The sequence below is a fragment of the Neolamprologus brichardi genome, chromosome 16, assembly GCF_056152115.1.
Source record: "Neolamprologus brichardi isolate AB-2024 chromosome 16, ASM5615211v1, whole genome shotgun sequence".
NCBI lineage: Eukaryota > Metazoa > Chordata > Actinopteri > Cichliformes > Cichlidae > Neolamprologus > Neolamprologus brichardi.
Genome location: NC_142119.1, coordinates 33,489,958 through 33,511,775, shown reverse-complemented (window position 1 = coordinate 33,511,775; position 21,818 = coordinate 33,489,958). Strand labels below are relative to the sequence as shown.

The following is a 21,818-nucleotide window of genomic DNA, read 5'->3' as shown; positions in this document are numbered from 1 at the left end:
CTCCTCAGTGCTGCACGAGAGGATGTGTCCACAGGGTGCGACACGCAGACAAAAACACAAAATTCTGGAAGATGAAAAAAAAAAGAATTGCAGCAATGAAATCAAGCAACATGCAACTATTTAAGGGTTTTATGTTTTATAGGAATGAGTGGGACACATTTTAACCACTCTATCCATCCCAGACAGGTGGATCCGCTGGGATTCCTGCATCCTGCTTGTGGATCACTCAGTTATCAAATGTGGGAGCCTGCAACAAGCTGGCATACAGCAAAGCAGACCTGCACCACTCAAAAAGGGAAGCTTTAATGTTACCTTTTCATGATGCTCAGTGTAGTACTTTCTCCATATAAGGGTAAGCAGATATGGCCTATCCTGAGTGAAAAGCTGTTTCTGGCAAGCTGCCACAATAAAATGATTTTCACATGTCAATACATGACTACAAATAATAACGAAACCCTGTTTAGTTAATGTAGGATTAATACTGCAGATTTCTCTCAAATAAAAAGTAAGGTTTTAAATTTAGGACATTCCTTTTATTTGGAGATCAAGGTGTTGAAATGCATCTTTCTCTAAGAGGTAAAGGTAAAATATGTCAGTGCTGCATTTTTAAGGTACGGCTCAATGCATTTAACATGATAGTTTTCTGTTGTGATGATAACTATCGGTGCAGCTGTGTGTCGTACCTGCGGACAGGTGAGGTAGTTTCCGTTCAACTGTTCTCTGACTGGACACAGACCATTCAGCCTCTGCAGCGGACCTGTGTCCTGTCTGTCCCCTGCCGTCAGTCACTGTCCCCCGGCTTCCTGTCAGTAGAGTAACCCGTCTTCTGCTCTCGGCTGTCAGCCTCTGGTTCAGTCTGAAGCGGTCTGTAGTCATAAGACCGTGTTTAAAGGGGAACGCTCCGCTCCGTGTTTGCGGTCTCCGTCGGCGATGTCCGTACCACTCGTCCGGGATTCCTACCTCCGCGGGGCTATAAGGAGCCAGGCGGAGGGAGGCATGTCACCGACCAGCAAATCCCAAACCAGGCAGAGAGGGGAAAAAACACCCACACACGAGTGCACAGAGGGGCAGGCATGCATCTGAAAATGCTACTGTGGAGACTCCTAATTGGTTACTACTAATAAAAGTCAAACACATTGAGGGATAAACCGTTAAAAATGTATTATAAATAAGCTAGAGGCGAAACAACAGGCTGTTTAAAGCATGTGGGTTACGAATAGTTCAGCATTTTGGGAAATTAAAGTATTTCTTTGAGTTATTAGTTCTTATATTAGTAGTTAACATTGATAGCTTTCATATTTGCCCTTTAGCTTAGCTTAGCATAACTGGTACAATAAACAGCTAGCCGTCCTCTGTCTAAAAGTAACAAAAACTGCATGGCAGTAACTCTTTAAGACCACCAGTGTTACTTTTTATACCACACAAAAACGTTTATGTTAGCAGTAAGTTTCTTTCTGATTCACCCTAGCTTCCTGAGTCATTAGTTTAGGACTTTTTGTGTGTTTAGCGTTTTTATATACCTGTTAGGACAGCTAATTACATTATGATTGTCACAGTGGGGTGAAAGCTTTTTCATTGGCAGGTGTTTCTACAAAGGCAGTTCACTATTGTTGTTATCTGTACTACATGGACATGGCAGAGTTGGTTTTCTGTGCAATACAAGCCAATAAAAAAGATTGTGCTCGAGGTCTGTTACTTTATTATTCTGTTTTTTTTTTTTTAGCACAGAGTGAATAAGCAAAAATACCTTCTACAAAGTGTGTATGCTAATAAGCATAGAAAGTATAAAACATGGTTGAAACAGTCATGGATTGGCCTCCCCAGAGCCTTGACCTCAACATTAATAAAGCACTGTGGGATTGACTTGACAGAGAACAGAGCAAAAGACAGCCAACATCCAAAGAAGAGCTTTGATTGTCCTTCAAGAAGTCTGGAGAACACGACGGTGGCTATACCAGTATATAATATTGGTATAGCCACGGTGGCTATACCAATATATAGGGAACAGAGCAAAAGACAGCCAACATCCAAAGAAGAGCTTTGATTGTCCTTCAAGAAGTCTGGAGAACACGACCGTGGCTATACCCTATATATTGGTATAGCCACCGTGGCTATACCAATATTATATATTGGTATAGCCACGGTCCTGTTCTCCAGACTTCTTGAAGGACAATCAAAGCTCTTCTTTGGATGTTGGCTGTCTTTTGCTCTGTTCTCTGTCAAGTCAATCCCAATACCAATATTATATATTGGTATATACTGTATACCAATATTATATACCGTATTTCTGTGTATGTTTGCGCATGTTTCAAAAGAATCACTGCACCTTTTCCCCATTTTCCTAGAAAAATATCTCAGCTCGCACAGTACTATGATTTGATCATATCACATCGATCTTGAGGTTATAATGTTTGTGTAAGGGGCTGACTACTGCAAACACCTGCTTGTTCTTTTTTAAGGTCACACAGACACACTCACTAAGACATCCATTCTGTTATACAAGTCCTTTGGCCTTTTGTTGTGATGATCAAAAGACATTTTTGCTTTGAGCGTCACACTACTGTGTCAGCATTTTTTAATTGGCATCGCTCTGTGAGATGTGGAAGCGTTAACATAACATAACAGCATCTCAGCCTTCAAGAAACAACATTATATGTTGTTGAACAGACTTTGAATGAGGTTTTAAAAAGTGTTTGGACATAATATTGTAGGGTTACAATGTAAGTACCTTAAGACAACTGTTGTTGAGAGAAGTCTTAGTAGTTATGTTATGAAACAGATTCTTCTTCCTCATCCTTATACCTACACATTACCTATGTCGTGTTCACATATGCTTACAGTATGTTTCATTACTAACATTCACCATGACATTATTATTGCATTTTGATTAAAAAAAAACAACCCAAAAACATGAAGAATTGCAAATATTTGATCACGGTGTGCCCTTTTCTTCACCTAAAATCAGTCTGCCCTGGAGTGATCTGCCCCTCAACTGTCCCTCTTAATTGGGGAAATGAGAGTCAGCAAAATAAATTGTGGGTATTTTTCCCATGAAGACAGAGCATGATTGGTAGCCATCAGGTATTTGGCAGCTTTGACTAACAGCGGATTCCAGCCATTACTGGACTTGACTAATTAGTGAAGCCGTGGCTTGGCTTCATTAACCAGAGTCAACGCATTCTTTAAAACCCAACTCTCCGACTCTGAAGGCAGGAATTTGGAATTTTAAGGACTTTGTTGGAGAACATGAGACATCACAGTGACTGACCAAAGACAATTCTTTGTAAAGATGCCACCATTGACAGCAGCTTTCATCTTGGTGGACAAGGGGCCTTTGGTGCAAGTTCACATTGGTGAAGTAGAAATACTGGTTTGTACTCTCTACTTCTGATCCCTGGACATGCTAAAAATCAAGCTTCAGCTGCACTCAGAGTTCAGGATGCAGGTCAACTTACTCTACAGTGTCGCTGTAGAGTAACCCCCGAAGGGTTATATTCAAACTTTGATGTTTTATGCTGATGTCAACAAATCCTCAATAATGACATCTGGATTGTTTTCATGGCATCAACATCTCCCACCCCATGCAGGAGACTCTGACAGCACTGAGCAGCTCCTTCAGTGGGAGACTGCGGCACCCACGGTGTGGGACGGAAAGATTTCGCAGGTCTTTCCTCCCCACTGCTGTCAGACTCCACAACAAAGACTTTAACTGATCAAACACACACATCCACAATTGGCAATAACACTAATGTGCAATAATCTTTTCTGGCATTGTTGTATTTTTACTTCAGTTGTATATAGCATTTGTATTCTATTTTTATCTTATTGTATATTTTATTATATTTTATTCTACTGTATATATTATTTTACTTTATTCTATTCTGTACAGTTGTGTACTGTATTTATTCTTATTGTATTCTAATTTTTGCTTCATAACTTTTGCACTGTCCACTTCCTGCTGTGACAAAACAAATTTCCCACGTGTGGGACTAATAAAGGTTATCTTATCTTATCTTATGGCTCATTTGTACTGAAGTATAATGATTAACATATTGCTTTAAAGTTTGGGGAAAACAGTGAAAACTAAAGCTTTTTCCCTGTCATTTGACCTTGAAGCATTACTAAAATGGTGTTTGTTGCAGCTTTACAGTACGATTGGAGCAGAATTGGATTCTATAAGCTTTTTTGTAAGAGTGTTATTCAGCTCTCTCAAAGTTTTTATTCATTTTGCCACTTGGTGTGATCTTAACCTTGATCCAAGTTTCACCAAAATTAAATCTGCTTGAGCTCTTATTAGCATCTAGCATCACACAGAGTTTGAAAATGATATCTTGAAAACTGTGGAGGCTAATAAAGAGACTGATGGGCAAACAGGCAGATGGATCCAAACACTGATAACACAGTCATCATCACTGCTCTTTGAGTAAGCAGCTACTTGGTCATTGAAGCAGCGCCCTTGCATGACAGCTGGCTTGTACCAGGCTACAGTGAAGACGACACTACAAGGCAAAGCACTTTAAGTCTTGCAGTTCTTATATTAGTGCAAACCCTAAGTTCATGCTCTGTCTGAAACTAGCCATGTTAGCTCTCTGTTTAAGTTTTCTTTTGATTGGCTGTTGCTTGCTTGGTTTTTAATGAAGTGGTGATCTTGTATGGGAGGTTGTTTCCTCCACTGAAAATATTTTTGGGTTGTTTTTTTTGTTTTTTGCCATCCATAAGAAAAAGATTTGGCTTAGTATGTCACAGTTGTGAGATAACAACTCAAAAATATTATGTAGCTCTGCCTAGGTTTATTTATTTATATATTTTTGAGTAGTGGGAACAAGTTTCTATACTTTGAGCCCTGGGTGTCCAACTGCGCGACAAAGATGCCCAATCTACCCTGGACCACAATCCCCAAGGGAGCAGGCCAGCAGCCGCGCCAAGACACCCAGCGAGCTACTCTGGAGTCACCAAGCGCTTAAAGATATCTGCTCTCTTTGACATCGTAGAGATCAAAGAGTTGGGGAAAAAAATTGCAAACTGAGCATTCAGAGCCTTCTGACACATCATTCATTCACTGACACACACGAACACACACTTTGCAATCATTTTCAGTTTCTCCTTGGTCACTTTATATCTCTTTGTGGTTGTTTTTCACCTATTTATGCAGAACTCAAATGTAGTGCTATGCTAACTGAAAATGTAGTTAATACTCGAGATGAAGAGAAGCTGTTGATTCCTGCAGATCTACCTGACACTCCTTTGCACACATATTATATTATATAATAAAATTAATGATGTAAGAGGCGCTCCCTTAGGTTCCTGGGCACATATCTGGTTGGTTTGTTCAGGTAACGATCCATGCCAACGCCTTTCATGTGCACATGCATTCAGCTTTTTGTTTCCAAGAGCTTAGAAATATTCAATAAAGTTTTTTTCCTTACAAAAGCAGCACCGTTAGTTGATGAGTATTTGTGCAACTCTGTGATATCTCTGCCTTTCTCCACATAGCAGCAACTTAATCCCTAACTAGTGGAGGCTATCCCCAGGCTCTCCATTCATATCCTTCACTGCAGTCTTCTCTCCACCCAGTGACTTTTACCCTTGCAGGGAAAATAAAGGTCATCTGAGGTCACAGTGTAGAAAGCAAAGGAAGAGGAACTATTACATGAAAATCAACACAAGAAGACAATAAAATGAAGGTGACAAAGGATTGAGAGGAAGCAGCTTATATGTAGTTGTAGAAATGATGTGACAGACTCACTCACTCTGCTTCACCTCCAGTGGCCTACTTCCCTTCGGGCCCCGGGGCCTCGGGGCAGTTCATTAGGATTAAAGGGGATGCGGGTGTGTGGGGCCGGGCCAGGCTGCAACAACGCCGGTGTCGCCAGAGCGATCTGCCAGGTACGCCACGGCGGATTAGAGCCAGTAGTGCTGGCACTGGGAGAGGGGCGACGTGAGGGGACGTGTCCCGTGCAAGCATCACCTCACGGGGACATGAGCGTGGCTCTGGAGAGTTATGGGAAAAATCTCGGTTTTACTTTTTAATTTTCTTTGAAGCACAAGAAATTGGAAGTGGGTGAGGAAACAGCAGGTACTATGTGGGAAACTGGAAATACCCTAAATGTTTAAGAAAGTATCCCATGCTGCAACAAAGAAATAAAACATCAATGACAAAAAAAGCATCATTTTTGAAGCTTTTAAGAATCAGACAAAGTAACTGTAAAGCAGCTGTACGTGTAACTTTTAAAATCCTACTTCTGTTTCACTATAGCGCCATCTGCTGCCAGTTAATATAATCTCTTCACAGCCTAGTCAGACATCTGTTAACATTAAAAAGTCATAGTGGGACATAATTAAAACGAATTCGTTAGGGAAGGCACAGATAATTTGGTATATTTATATCGGTTGGTCAGGGTTTGCACACCCGCCTAAGGTCACAAGGCTAGTTGGTACAAAGAGTGCAAATAAAATAAGCAGCCCAAACTGTTGATATAAAGAAGGATGAATCCATGCTTTCGTGTTGTTTATGCCTAATTCTGACGCCACCATCCAAATGTCACAGCAGAAATTGAGGCAGGCGTGGCACCTGCACACGTTGGTTCTAATGAGCGGATATTTGAGTTACTGTTGCCTTCCTGTGAGCTCAAAGCAGTCTGGCTATTCTGCAGTGACCTCCAGTAACAACCAGGTATTTTCACCAAACTTCCACTCACTGGATATTTTCTCTGTTTTGGACCGTTCACTGTAAACTCTACAGACAGTTGTGTGGGGAAACTGCCAGTAGATCACCCATCTGCCACCAACAACCACGCAACGGTCAATGTCACCTTAATAACTTCTTTTCTATTCTGATGATTAATTTCAGCATGGGCTAATTAGATATGTGTGTGAATGAGTAGCCAGTGAACGTATAATTAAAATAGTAGTTATTATACAATACACTGTAAGGAAAACTACACCGTTCCCCTTTATGCTAATAGCTTTATTAAACATACTGTTAAGTGGTATACTTATGGATACATAATAACTGGGCACTTCTGACTCATATCTATAGGGCTGATTACCAGTGATAACATCCATCCAATCAAGTGATAGCATTTGAATCTGGTAATCAATAATCAGTCAGACCCAGGGGCGATTTTAGCCCATTTTTGGGGGTGCTTCAGCACCACCCAAAATGAATCAAAGCACCCCCAGAGATTTCTTACTTTTCTGACTTTTTTTTTTGACAATATTTGCTGTTTGTGTGAGACACTACTAAAAATATAAAAAGCATACAGTACATGGTTGAGACGTAACATTTTAACAATAAAAGTATAGATAACCCCCCTCCCCCACCTCTCCCAAGTACCACTATGAAAGCATGAAAGTCATAAATCTTACAACACAAAATTAGTATCTGCAATAAAGATTTGTTCATACATTTTATACATTCTACCACAGGCAAAGTTGCCTCCATTTTTATAGTTTTTTTATTAATATTTTGTAATAATTTATTTGTAATAATTTATTCTGTTTTGGGAGTGTTTTTTTATGTATCTGTATTATATTATACATACACATTAAAAGTGAATCATGCAAAAAAAATGCAGTCAGTTTACTTTTTACTCACTATGAGCATCATTCATTATTCTTCCCCAGTAATTAAGGTTAGGATATGTATTTTTTATTCCAATCCATTCTTCTTTTGCAGAATTTAAATAACCTTTATCAGATTTGATGGTTTTGTTACAGACTTTTCAAAAAAGTGTTTTGTTTTTCTTTCACAAATGTGGGGATTAAATTGTGTTAAAATGTACAAATATATTGAATTTAATAAAGAAATTTGCAGACTTGCACAGAGATGGTAAAATTATGATGACTCGTAATGGAGAAGAAGACAACAGACGACGAGGACAGGGAGGAACAGGGAGGAACAGGGGTTTAAATGCACCAAGGAGACAGTTATAGAGAACTCGGGACAACTGGAGACATTTAAGGATGCAGGGACTGACAGAGACAGGGAAGAAGTCTCATCATGACGCGTAAAGTTTATCTTGCCTGGCTGGGCAGCTCTCTGGGTGCTCAGCACCCCCAAAGCTCTAATCCTAGGATCGCCCCTGGTCAGACCTATAATCAGGTTTTCTTTTTTATATATATATTTCTAACCCAATTTGAAAATCCACTATCCTCCTTTTTCTGTCTTCCCTGCCTCTACATTGTGTCTTCTCTATATTTAAGTAATTTTCAGATCTTTGTTTGTTTTTTTGTTTGTTTGTTTACATGTTGCAGAGCCCTGTAGTCCAACTATTATTCATTTCATTTTATCCTAATATGTCCAAATGTTTCCTTGCACAGATTTTTAAAATTTTATACATTTAATCCAAGTTGTTGAACAAATTTTCCAAAACTGTCTGGGATCTCAGGATCTCAGCTTGCAGACTGATCTATTTTCCAGACTTGGCCTGAAGAGGTAATATATTACACAAATCTCTGTGTTGATTGGTGGATGATTACATCACCTCCTCAGGGTTGCAAGGTTTCACCATGACAACCAATGTGCACTAATGTTGGATTTTTCTTCTTCAGACTGTGGACCACACAGGCAGGCTCGCACCTGCGTAAGTGCTCAAGCGGTGCAGAGAGACAGCTTTCACAGTTCGAGCTGAAACGAGAGGTCGTTAAAGATTTTCCCGAGACGCAGAAGAGAGCTGCAGACCTCAGTGAAGGCAGGTCTGACACGTGCAGATACTGTTTCAGTGAGTCCTGGAAAACCTGTGGAGAGATTACCTGAATTTATTCATATGGAGGTTACTTCAAAGGCGAGACCCGACTCTTAAGTAGTAATAAAAAGAAAATCACTAGAAGTGAAACTCTTGTACTCAAGTTACTTCTTTAATCTCAAAGTTCAGCACAAGGGGGCAGCACTGCGTTGTATTGAAATACTTTATTGTAGTCGCCACATTCCAAGAAAATTCTCTTAAGAAGATATCTTTTTCATTTTTTTGCAAGTATTTTTTTTTATTATAACAATGCTTCTTATACTGCTGGAAAGCCTTTCTGCATAAACTGCGCCACATCTGCAAGGAAAAATGCATTTGAAGGTTGAACAGCAGATTGAGTATTCAGTTTGAACACGTGAGAAATTTGCCAAATCTCTTCTGCCAATGCCAAACAACTTATTCTGCTGTTGACTCTTATTTTGAGGTTCTGGTACCCCAGGTGCTTACAATCGTATCCCTTACGAGCAGCACCTGTGAGCATGGACCCTACTACAGCAATCAGTTGGTGTCTGCGCCAAGCACACCGTGTTTGACTGATCTGGATTCAATTCAATTCAATTCAATTTTATTTATATAGCGCCAAATCACAACAAAAGTCGCCTCAAGGCGCTTCATAGATACAGAGAAAAACCCAACAATCATATGACCCCCTATGAGCAGCACTTTGGCGACAGTGGGAAGGAAAAACTCCCTTTTAACAGGAAGAAACCTCCAGCAGAACCAGGCTCAGGGAGGGGCGGGGCCATCTGCTGTGATTGGTTGGGGTGAGAGAAGGAAGACAGGATAAAGACATGCTGTGGAAGAGAGACAGAGGTTAATAACAGATATGATTCAATGCAGAGAGGTCTGTTAATACATAGTGAGTGAGAAAGGTGACTGGAAAGGAAAAACTCAATGCATCATGGGAATCCCCCGGCAGCCTACGTCTATTGCAGCATAACTAAGGGAGGATTCAGGGTCACCTGGTCCAGCCCTAACTATATGCTTTAGTAAAAAGGAAAGTTTTAAGCCTAATCTTAAAAGTAGAGATAGTGTCTGTCTCCTGAATCCAAACTGGAAGCTGGTTCCACAGAAGAGGGGCCTGAAAACTGAAGGCTCTGCCTCCCATTCTACTTTTAAATACTCTAGGAACAACAAGTAGGCCTGCAGAGCGAGAGCGAAGTGCTCTGGATATGGCCCTTCCTACAAAAGTTGCAGCATTGTTTGGTGTGAAACCTGGTACCATCTCTAATGGTGGATGTCAGAGACAGGCCATGAAATTGGCATCTCAAGAAGAAAAAGAAGACACCACAGGAAGACCATTTCCTCACCGTGTCATCACTCAGGAACTGTAAACTGTCTTCTACAGATTTGCAGGATAATATGGCTGAGGGCTCTTTACCCAGACAAGCCGCAACAGACTGCACACAGCTGACATCCAGTCTCATTGGGCTGCAGGAGGCCTCCTGTGACTGCCCTTCAGTGTCAGGTGCTGGTGTCTGCAACATGTGCACTGGAACCTGAACATGTGGGGAACGTTACGTTATAATTTGTGCAGATTCTGTCTACGGCAGAACACATAGAACATCACCTTTTGGTGGAGACGTGATGGTGTGGGGAGGGATCTGCCTCACTAGGAAACCGAGCCTTGTCATCATTGAAGGAAATCTCAGTGCAGAGATTCTGCAACTAGTGACAGTCCCATATCTGAACTCTATCTTCCAAGATCACACCCACCTCATAGAGCAGGTTTATTGGAGACTACCTCCAGAATTTAAAAATGGAGAGGATGGAATTACCTGCCTGCAGTCCTGACCTCAACCCTGCTTATGGGATCAGCTTGGACATGATGTTCGTGCCAGAGTGACCAACACAATCACATTTGCCTACTTGTGACACAGCAATACTACCGAGGCCCCTCTTTGTTAAAAGAATAAATTATTAATTTGCCAATTTGTCTTTCGTCTTCAAATTTCAGTTATCCAGTCCAGTAAACAACACCAAACAAGAGCCAGTAACAGAATCTGCTGTTTGGCCTTTTCATGGGCGCAACCTACAAATGCATTTTCCTTACAAATGTGGCACCATTTAAGGGGAAATAAACAGGCTTTCCAACAGTGTAAGATTTATTGCCAAGAAGCATCACTACAAAAAATAATTTCCTTACTTTTAGTGCCAAGTTTAGATAAAACGCTCCCTTTGAACAGAAAGAAACTTACAGGAGAATCATGTGTGTGTTATTGTTCCTGAATCGTATATCCTATTCTGTGGTGCAGCTTTCTGTACCTCTTGCACTTTTTATATTTACACAAAATGTCTTTATTTTCACCATCTGGCTTCTTTTTAACATGCAAATGATCTTGTGCATATTTTTTTTAAATATACTTACCACACATCTGACCACATTTACATTTGTCAAAGGAGCTGGCAAAGAAAAGCGTCTGGACTTCTTTAAGTTGCTTGAAGACGTTTCACCTCTCATCCGAGAAGCTTCTTCAGTTCTAAGGTCAAATGGTGGAGAGTCCCAGATATAACCCTAGTGGGAGTTTCCCCCCACAGAGGGACAAAAGGACCTCCTGATGATCCTCTAATCGCCTGAGCCAAGGTGTGAAACTGGGTGTGGGTCAGGATGTGAGTGGGCATTAAGGCGTCTGGGGAGGGAACTCAAAACTGGATTATAGATGGCAGACAGTTGGTGTCGTAAACCACCGCCTCTGTTCAAAGATGGTCGCTCACAGTGGCCTCTTTGAACAGAGGCGGTGGTTTACGACACCAACTGTCTGTTGGTGTCGAATGGGTGTGCCCATTTTCCCACCTTGGCTCAGGCGATTAGAGGATCATCAGGGGGTCCTTTTGTCCCTCTGTGGGGGGAAACTCCCACTAGGTTTAAATCTGGGACTCCCCACCATTTGACCTTAGAACTGAAGAAGCTTCTCGGATGAGAGGTGAAACATCTTCAAGTAACTTAAAGAAGTCCAGACGCTTTTCTTTGCAAGCTCCTTTGACTACGATGACCTGGATGACTGAGAACCTTCACACACACATTTACATTTACTCTTCATGTTTGAATTAAGGTTAATTTAAGGTTCTTAACCACTAAATTACAGACTATATGAAAAAAAGAATGAATGGGATCTTAAGTACAAATCAAAATAAACACATCCCCAGTTTGTGTATCTTAAAATGTGGAAGGAATTTAAAGCATGTCTCTTAACTGGAAGGATTGCTTTCCCTCTCATGCTTCTCAAATTAATTTATGGCTACATTTCTTTGACCATTTAAGACCATATGACTGTACTCTAACTTTTAGTAGCTTCTGCTGCTTTCTCTGTGATAACTTTACATATTTTATCCACCAACAAGTTTGCAGATCCATGTACTTTTCAGTACTGTTAGTGTGTCAGTCTTATTTTGGACAGTGGCAGGCCGCTAATTTAAGAAAACTTTTTTTTAGAAGAGCACTGGTGACCAACCTACTACCTGCACGGCAGTTTATGTTTAGCTTAAAGAGCTTTTTCTAAGCATTTGGCAGCTTAATATTTGAAGATGCACAGTCTTCCAATTTTAAACCCATCAGACGAGGCATCCAGGCCAAAACGGTCTGACTTCACACAGGACTGAAATGCTAAATGTCTGGTGAAAGCATTAGTGGCAGAAATCTTCTTTTCCTTTATATCATGTTGGTTTTTAATGTTTGGTTAGGCCTACACAACAAATCTAATTGGCTATGATCAGAAAACGTGACACCTACCCTACGTTTAATGGAGTGTTAAGCAACACATTTGAAAGGGGACAAACAATTTGCAATTTTATTAAATGTGTCTGTACACAGATATGCAACTTCTCCATTAAATGCGTGAAAGTACATATGAAGTAGCATTTACAGAGTTTATATATACACACACACATGCAAAAAAAAAAATGCAGCATTCACAAATATTTCAGAACAAACTTTGTGCTTTGCTTCAGTTTGCCGTTGTTGTTTTACTATCAAACACCAGGGGGCAGAGTAGAGCTTACATGATTGTCGCAGCACTAAGGTTTGATATTACTGACCAGAGTTAAGTCCTATGAGCCTTTAGCAAAAGATCAGATGTAGAATTCTTGTTCTTCCTCTTCTGTCGAGTCTTTCTCTTCAACTGGAGCGCTAATTATGCTGCAGCTGTCTGACTCGTTCACTGAAGCTGAGGACAGTGTGTTTGCACTGGTGCTTTGGAGACATAACAACTGCAAGGCAGACCGAGAGCTTTTGATGGAGAAGCTGTTTGGAGTCCGGCCCAGAGTGGTCGATTTGTAGGTGCCCTCTTGGGTGACGGGAGAGAGGCGGGGTCCGATGTCTTCTGGTGGGGCCGATAATGGCCGAGGAGTCTGTGGGAGGCTCGATTTGACGTACGCAGACACAACTGTGAGGTCCACACTGCTACCTGGATTTACCTTGTTTCCCGTGTCTACATCCGTCTCCTCTGCCCCGATCAGAGCGTCCACATTGAGGCGGAAGGGCGGGATGAGCGAAGAACTCCGGTGAAGGGAGTGGCTCCTGTAATTGGGGCTGGGACAAGGACCTGGAGAGGAACAGGCAGAGCGGGAGCTGGCTGAGCCCATGTTGGGTAGAGAGAAGAGGGATCCGGACCGATTGCCCGTCCAATGGGACCTCCAGCTGTCAGGATGTTGTTGGTCTGGCCACAGCTCCTGCTCATCTGGCTCCTCACATGCCAGAGGCATGGAGTAGTGGGAGGTGGGGTGGACTTTGGAACGAGGTGGCATCCGTTGATGGTAACGGCGGTTCCTGTGAGAGGTGGCGCTGCGGGTGAAGGTGGACGGAGCAGAGGCGGATTCGGTGACGGTGCATGATCTGTAGCAGGGATCATGTCTGTGTTTGCAGTATGCACCCTGGACCTGAATAGGAGGGAAAGAAAAGCAGTGAAAATATAGCAATTTGGGGTCAAGGGTCATATCACCATGTGGGATAGGTGGTAGGGCAAAACAATTGTAGCTTATAAACTGCTTCCTTTAACCTGCCTATTCTGATAGCAGACTGTCTGTGTGCTCCATTTGTTCACATGGGATCTGTGGGTTCAAGACCATTAACCTCCCTCTGTGCAGGGCTTCCATGCAACAGGACACTCCTCACACAGCATACAGGCAGCAAAGTGAAGGAGGAAGAAGTACAAGGGAACCCCGGGGTCTCCAAACACACCCCCTGCTCTCACCCTGGCCTCTGAATGCTGATGACTTCTCCAGCTGTTGATGTGCTTCACAGAAGAACCCCCTATGTGTACATATATCCATTCAGGCATCTTAAAATCAGAGTGCGCTGTTCAGACAAATCGATGAAATATTACAAATCCAAAAAGGAAATTGTGAGAAGCAGGAAACACATGAAGCAACACTCCCTGTTCTGACATACAGCGACTGCTGTAGCTTTAAACATGTAAGGCAGCTGCAGCAGCAGGTTCTCGTCTATGATTTCCTCCTCTGTATATTTTGAAATCCACAGCTCTCCGCTGATAGTTTCTCCATGTTTCTGTTCTCTTGTCCGCTCCGTCATCCGACTTTCCAACAAGACAATACAGACAGAAGCAATAACTTCCCACACAGCAGCCCCCAGACAATTTTCTGAAGCAGCACATGGACTGAGGGGAATCTGCACATTTCCATATGTTGAACAATAAATATATAAAAAGAAGTTCAAAGTGATTTACAGCTTCCTCACAACAATCTACAGTCTGTTCAAGAAATCACTAAGTCTCTATTTCTAACATCTATAAATACTGTCTGATAATGATAGGTTGAATCCAGTGCAGCAAATATACACTCACCAGTCACTTTATTATTGGGTACATGGCAGCAACTCAACGCATTCAGGCATGTAGACACTATTAAGGCAACCTGCTGAAGTTTTAACAGTCCATCAGAATGTGGATGATTTGAGATTTCCCCCACAAACACATCTAGGGTTTAAACAGATGGTCAGAAAAAAGGAAAATATCCAGTGATATGGATCATGTCTCGTTGATGCCAGAGGTCAGAGGAGAGTGACAAGACTGCTTCGTGCTGATAGGCAGGCAACAGCAACTCAAATAACCACTTGTTATGACCAACGTAGGGAGAAGAGCATCTCTGAATGCACATTACATCAAACCTCGAAGCTGCTGATGAGCAGAGGAACCGACTGAATGACACTCCTGTCAGCAAACGACAGAAAACTGAGGCTATAGTTCAGGAAGACTCAACATACCGGACAACAAAAGATTTGGATGATAGTTTCAGACAATATGTTACTGCAACATAATTATAATGCAAAAATACTGCTCAGTTCAAAGCATGCAGGCAGCATTTCTTGAGATAATAAAACAAAAATTACAGTTACATAACACGAGCATCTGTATTTGCATCTCTGAAACTGTAATGTTTGGAAGTAACACACATACTTCACAACAGTCATACATCTTAATGACCTTGTAGTACCATATCACCCTATTAGAGCACTTCGCTCTCGCTCTGCAGGCCTACTTGTTGTTCCTAGAGTATTTAAAAGTAGAATGGGAGGCAGAGCCTTCAGTTTTCAGGCCCCTCTTCTGTGGAACCAGCTTCCAGTTTGGATTCAGGAGACAGACACTATCTCTACTTTTAAGATTAGGCTTCAAACTTTCCTTTTTGCTAAAGCATATAGTTAGTGCTGGACCAGGTGACCCTGAATCCTCCCTTAGTTATGCTGCAATAGATGTAGGCTGCCGGGGGATTCCCATGATGCATTGAGTTTTTCCTTTCCAGTCACCTTTCTCACTCACTATGTGTTAACAGACCTCTCTGTATTGAATCATATCTGTTATTAACCTCTGTCTCTCTTCCACAGCATGTCTTTATCCTGTCTTCCTTCTCTCACCCCAACCAATCACAGCAGATGGCCCCGCCCCTCCCTGAGCCTGGTTCTGCCGGAGGTTTCTTCCTGTTAAAGGGAGTTTTTCCTTCCCACTGTCGCCAAAGTGCTGCTCATAGGGGGTCATATGATTGTTGGGTTTTTCTCTGTATCTATGAAGCGCCTTGAGGCGACTTTTGTTGTGATTTGGCGCTATATAAATAAAATTGAATTGAATTGAATTGAACAGTGACATGCTGCTTGCAGGGCTGGTTCCTGCAAACTGGAGAAACTGTAAATGTTATCCAACACTAAAAACTACATATTTTATTAGCTGTAACATGCTGGAGTTTTACTGATGCAACTCGGTTTAGTAAAATTACTCTTTGAACTGAGGAAGGGTTTTATTTTGAAAGTCTTTATGAGACAAAAAGCTGTAATCCAGGTTTTGAGATTGGTTTATGGCAAAGAGGGTCCTCACAAGACTAAAGGTGCGTATGTGTGTGTGTGTGTGTGCGTATAAAAAGTGTAACAAAGCCGCCTGTGTTTTCTTCTCTCCCTGCTCAGTGTCTCAAAGTTGACTCTTTTATAAACCATCTCTCTCCTTTGTCTCCGTCCTGCTCTCTGCTCTCAGTCCACTTCATCCTGTTTATCTTTTCCTTACTCTTCTTCTCTTTGTTTTTCTTGGTCTGCTTCTGCTCTCAAGCAGTGGCGTCACCTTTTCCTTGCATGATGCCCATTTATTCCTCCACTAAAGCACCAACCGAGACAAAGGTGGAGGACCAGCTACGTTCTATGTCAGGTACCATCAGTGAATGCTGACAGTAAAAGAGTTTAGACTGCACTGTAGCACAAATAGTGACATGGAAACACAATAACCTGCACTCATTTTGTGTTCACTAGGTTCATATTAATCCCAAAGCTTCCACAATTTCCTTTTTCCATCCGGACATTGGATAAAAATGTAACATTAGCTTCATTGTTTGGCCTTTAGTCATTTGTTGTGATTGTGATTGCTTAGACATTTGACAGATAGATGTGAGGCTCTAAGAAGAACAGCAGTTGTTCATTCTTCGTTTGTGGCCGATGCCAAACGAGTCTCGGTGTGCAGATCAGCTGCACACACTCGTTATTTACTAAAACTATTTTCTGTCCATGTGTGGGTGAAAGTTTCAATCCTCTGCCTACTATTAATACACGACAGCACGAGTTCAGCTTTCTGTGAGGACAAAATGCCAGTGAGGAGCCACAGCAGGACGCTGGGTAATGAGGCTGTTGACATGGTGATTATCAGACCCTAACTCTTGTAAGCTTTAGTTATCTGGGATAAGCCAGGTCAGCCGGATATATGACCTCAGGAAGGCAAAACCACGACAACAAGACACTAATCCTCAACAATGCTGTGGAAAGCAACACTTGGACTGTATTTATGTTTATAAGCAAAACTCTTCACATGATGAGCTTTTGCTTATGTGTGGCAGTGTGACTGTGGTTTTCAAAACTGCGTTACTGAGACGACGCTCTAGATGATCAAATAGGAGACCGTTTTATGTTCCTGTTCCTCAGACCATGAAGAAAATAGAATCCGATTATAAGAAAGGAAGATTTCTTTTCCAGACTTGCAGCATTCTGGAGACTAATTTTACTAGAAAGCTGGAGCCTTTTTGAAGCTGGCATGGTTATAAAAACTCCAGTTGATCAAAACTCGTATTAACTTGGGTACCGGTATCCGGTGCCATTACGGTACCGGTTCTGACATAAACGGTAGTAACCAGACCGAAAAGCAGCGCACATTTCGGTGCTTTTTTTCCCCTGAGATGTGATACACTTTAGATTCTAGCCAATCATTTTACCTTTACAAGGATAGTAGGCGGGTCCAGGTACGTTCTTTTAGAGCAGAGCTACAGATTAAAAATGCCCAAGGCGAAGCGATCAAAGTCTGGCTGTACTTCACAGCAAAAGATGCCATATCGCGCCATCAGCCCTTCTGGCCAACACCAGTAGGCGGTAGGTGAAGTGTCTTGCCCAAAGACACATCGACCGAGACTGTCCGAGCCGGCAACCTTCCGATTACAAGGCGAACTCCCAACACTTGAGCCACAATCGCCCGGTTAAAAGCTGAGAAATGCGCCGTATTTGATAGCTTGCTGCGAGACCTCACACCGAGCACATCTACTGCAGGTGTGGTGGCTGTTATCGGACCCGGAGTTAGCAACATCCCCCAAAAACCCGAAGAGGAGAGTCCTGGCCCCTAGCCCTGCCAGTGTAGCAGAAATGATGAGGATGATGATGCAGCAGCAGCCGTTCTTCTCTGCGTGAGTAGCTTAATGTTGTTCGTGTGTAATTTACGTTGAGTAGGCTAACCACGTTATTACATTAATGCATGTAAGGTGAACTAGCAAACACCGTCGTAGTTACATGCGGCTGTCTTCTTGTTTGATGGCAGATACTCCCTTCACCCTGGCCAAAAAGGCTAAAATGACCAAAGAAAAAGTGGAAAACAGTTAAACATGAGAGGTTTTTGGACAAAGTTTGTGTTTTTTCCATTGATTAAACACTGCTTCCAGCCAAGAGTGATACCATATATGCCCCATAGCTGCAGAAAAGGCTAACATTGTTATCTTTTTACAAAAAAACAGCTGAACATGAGAGGTTTTTGGACAAAGTTTGTGTTCTCCATTCTTTAAGCCGGTGCTTAAACGGTGCTCGAACCGTTTAAGCACCGGCACCGTTTCAAATGTACCGGTTTGGTACTGGTATCGGATACAACCTAAACTATACCCATCCCTACTTATGAATATGGAAAAGCATCTCCTATGGAGCACTTTGTGCTTTGAAGTGTCCAGTCAATAGTCATCCAAAGCAGGTTTTGTTAATGCATTAAAAAATATTATAAGAATTTGTAATTTAGTAACAAATTGATGCCGAAAATTCTAAAAAACACGATGCTACTGTCTCTCAAGGAAAGCAACAAACATATACTGCATCATATGGATAAAAATAAAGAGAGAAATTGTTACAGTGCTGTGCAAAGTCTTAAACCAGCCCTCATTTCTTTATATTTTGCTTCTGAGGAGCCATTGTAGCCTTGTACCTGACCATTTTCAGAGGAAGGTTTTTTTTTGGTTGATAACCCACTCAACACTGACCTATGAATCATCTAAGTATAAAAAAAGGCACTTAACTCAAGTGATGAACCAGTGTTGTATCCATGCATAACAGACACCTTAAGAAGGTATCTTTAGGCCCTTTGTTACCAAGCAGCCCGTCACAAAAACATAATTTGTTCCCATTTCTGTAGTTCAACCTATGAAAAACACCAAAGATATAAAAAACACAAAAAAATAAAAAATTTTGAAACAAGTGATTTTGAGTATACTTATTTTGTTTTGCAGAATCGGGAGGCCAAAACATTATCTACAGCAGATAAACAGTCTCTGAAAGTCCTGTGCTTATTAAAACAGGAAAAACAATCTCATCACTGAAGCCTCATCAGAAATGGTCTCAGTGGAAGTTTGGCTGTCAAGAAGTTAAGGAAGGGAAATGGGGAGTAAAAGCTGAGTCATGTCAAATTACACAATAACTGGGAAAAAGAATCTGTGGTAACTGGTCTGATGGAGTGAGGAATCTTAATTTTTAAACTTTGGTTCATCCTGTCATCAGTATGTATGGTGGAGGTCAGAAGAGAGGTGAGCATCTACAGCCATCCGTGGCTTCATTTTTCACCATGGCAGTGATCCCAAACACACTGCCAATGCAGCAAACGCATACCTGGTTAGAAAAACACTGACTGGAATACTCTGAGTCATGGACTGACCTCCACAGAATTCAGACTTCAACATTTCTGAAGCAGTGCGGGATCATCTTGACAGAGGACGGAACAAAAAGCAGCCAAATTCCAAACAAGAGCTTTGAATGTCCTTCAAGAAGCCCGGAGTAATATTCGTGTACATGTACAAACTGTTGTTGCCTTATATACTGCATTTCCATATTTGTTTACACATTTCAGTAAATTGTTGCACATATTTCCAATTTTCCCAGCAAAATATAAAGAACTGAGGGGTGGCTTGAGACTTTTACACAGCACTAGATGCATGTGGTGATTTTTATTAGAGAGCCAACGAAAGAAAACAAAAATAGACAGAAATAAGTTTGACAGATTTTCACTATTACTTCAACACGTCAGAGTATTTATTATATACTGAAACGTTACAGCTGCATCTGTAGTTCCAGGTTCCCAAGAGGCTTGTGTTTTCTTGTTGGGAGCTGGGTGTTGCCATTATCCCAGCCTGACAAAATATACATACACTGTGCACAACTTTCTGTGAATAAAAACACTCCCTCTCTGCTTATCTGTACAAAGAGTATTTTTACAGAATGTAGAGATAATTTATTCCTTTCATATCACTGTGCCTCTGTTTCACTTGCCTACATTTAATATATTTAATGTATTGTAGTCGCTGCAGTGTGGAGGTCCATGTGACTTGATTCCAGGTGGCAGCTAAGCATCATGCATATGGCCCATTGTCATGATTTATTAGCTTATTGTTTCTCTCTGTGCCGTTCCAATCCCAGTAATGGACTGAAGCTTAATCGGCTTGAACTTTCAACACTACTTATCTCCGACCGCCTGGGCACATATCCCCCGTTAGGTGATACCTTTCCAACAAGGGCCGCTTGATTCATGTGAGTCTTTATGTGGGTGTTTATATTCAAACCCACACAGGCTTTTCTAGCAGCTTTAAATATGGAAAGATGGAGGAATTAAATTAAGGACCTACAATAAAATAACTGAATCCTTCTTGTCTGCTGTGTGATCTTGTTATTTCTGGATTGAGAGTCAGTCTGAACTGCTCTTCTTTTTCTTCCACCTATAAAACTGCCACTTTTGTCTGCTTCTCTTTTACACAATTAAACACAGATTCCAAACACTGCTGCACGCCCAAGCCCATTCTCAGTGTGTTTTTCATCTTTCTTTTTTTTTTTTATTCTTTTAATAGCATACAGTCGTACACAAAGGAAAGACTTGTGAATCGCTCCTTAGCATCGTGTTTCAGGAGTTGAGCAACAACATAAATCCTTTTACATGAGACCAGCTGGTTCCAACAACTAATTATAAACTCGCCTCATTTCATCAGATTCAACTGAAATTACTCGTGTAGGTTTTGGTGTATCTGCAGGTATAAAAACACAACACACTCTTTCAAAATAAATCACACCATGCAATTGTGTTGAGTTGTACTTTTCCTACGTTAAAGTTACAGTTCGGTGAGGGCCACTATATTCAAAAGAAGATTAAGAAGTTCCCATTTGCAGGATTGTGTATTTGTCACCATGCCTCCATTGTGACACCTCCCCACCGTCCCAGATGCATATTTAGTGGAGACTGACTCAGCAGCTGCAAGACCCCCAGCAAAGACCACAGCAGGCATCATTAAGAGATCGATGTAACATTTATTAACCCTTTAAGACCTACCATAGAACCAAGTCCGCCAGAGTTTATATTATATTTTTACATGCTGTGGAGCCATTTTTGGGAGCATTTCAAGTTGCTATACATCAATACAACCATTATAGCCCAGATTCTAATAATATGTCTGCATTAAGTGCATAGTAATTACATAAATTGCAAAAAAGTACAATAAACTACAAAAAAATTTGAAAATCGTTTTTGTTTTTTTAACATATATTTCTAGTTAGAGAAATTTAAGAGGCTTATCCCTCAAAACTGTAAATACAAAAAAGTTGCACAAAATAGTTTCCCACCACAGGAAATTTATTTTGAGTGTCTTCATAGTTTTATTTTTGAAATACACCAATTTTTATACACTGCAGGAAAAACTAAAATAAATATTATAATGCAAATTTGCAAAAAAGCAGCATATGCATCAAAATAAACTATTTCCAGCAGTGCAATATGAGTCCTAAGCATCCCAGAAACGACACAGAAAGTCAGAAAGTCAAAGATAACTTTTAAAAACACCAGTATAGGCTCATGAGGCCCTGATGGTAAAAAAACAAAAAAATCTACATTTCCGCGAAAATGACGTCACTTCCGGTTTCGGGCAGGTAATGGCGGACATGCAAAAGTTCGCGCTGACGTCTATTCCAGCGTAGGAAGTGTTATGAACAGCTGATCGGATCGGCAAAGCGTGTTTCTGGAATATTATGTTTTTGTTGCTGCAAGTGCTTTTTATGCAGTTTTTGCAAAGCTATATGTGGAAGGAAACTGT

The 21,818-nt window shown here is 41.2% G+C and overlaps 1 protein-coding gene across 2 annotated transcripts in view; it reads right to left on the bottom strand.

The window, feature by feature from the left end:
• Positions 1 to 12,520: 12,520 nt before the first annotated feature.
• fam124a (family with sequence similarity 124 member A) overlaps positions 12,521 to 21,818 on the bottom strand; it is a 28,118-nt gene continuing 18,820 nt past the window's right edge. For both annotated transcript variants that reach the window (XM_087830113.1, XM_006799144.3), the window contains one exon: positions 12,521 to 13,622. In XM_087830113.1, the coding sequence (XP_087686239.1) occupies positions 12,816 to 13,622 (807 nt within the window). In that variant the 3' untranslated portion in view covers positions 12,521 to 12,815. The remainder of the gene's footprint in view (positions 13,623 to 21,818) is intronic.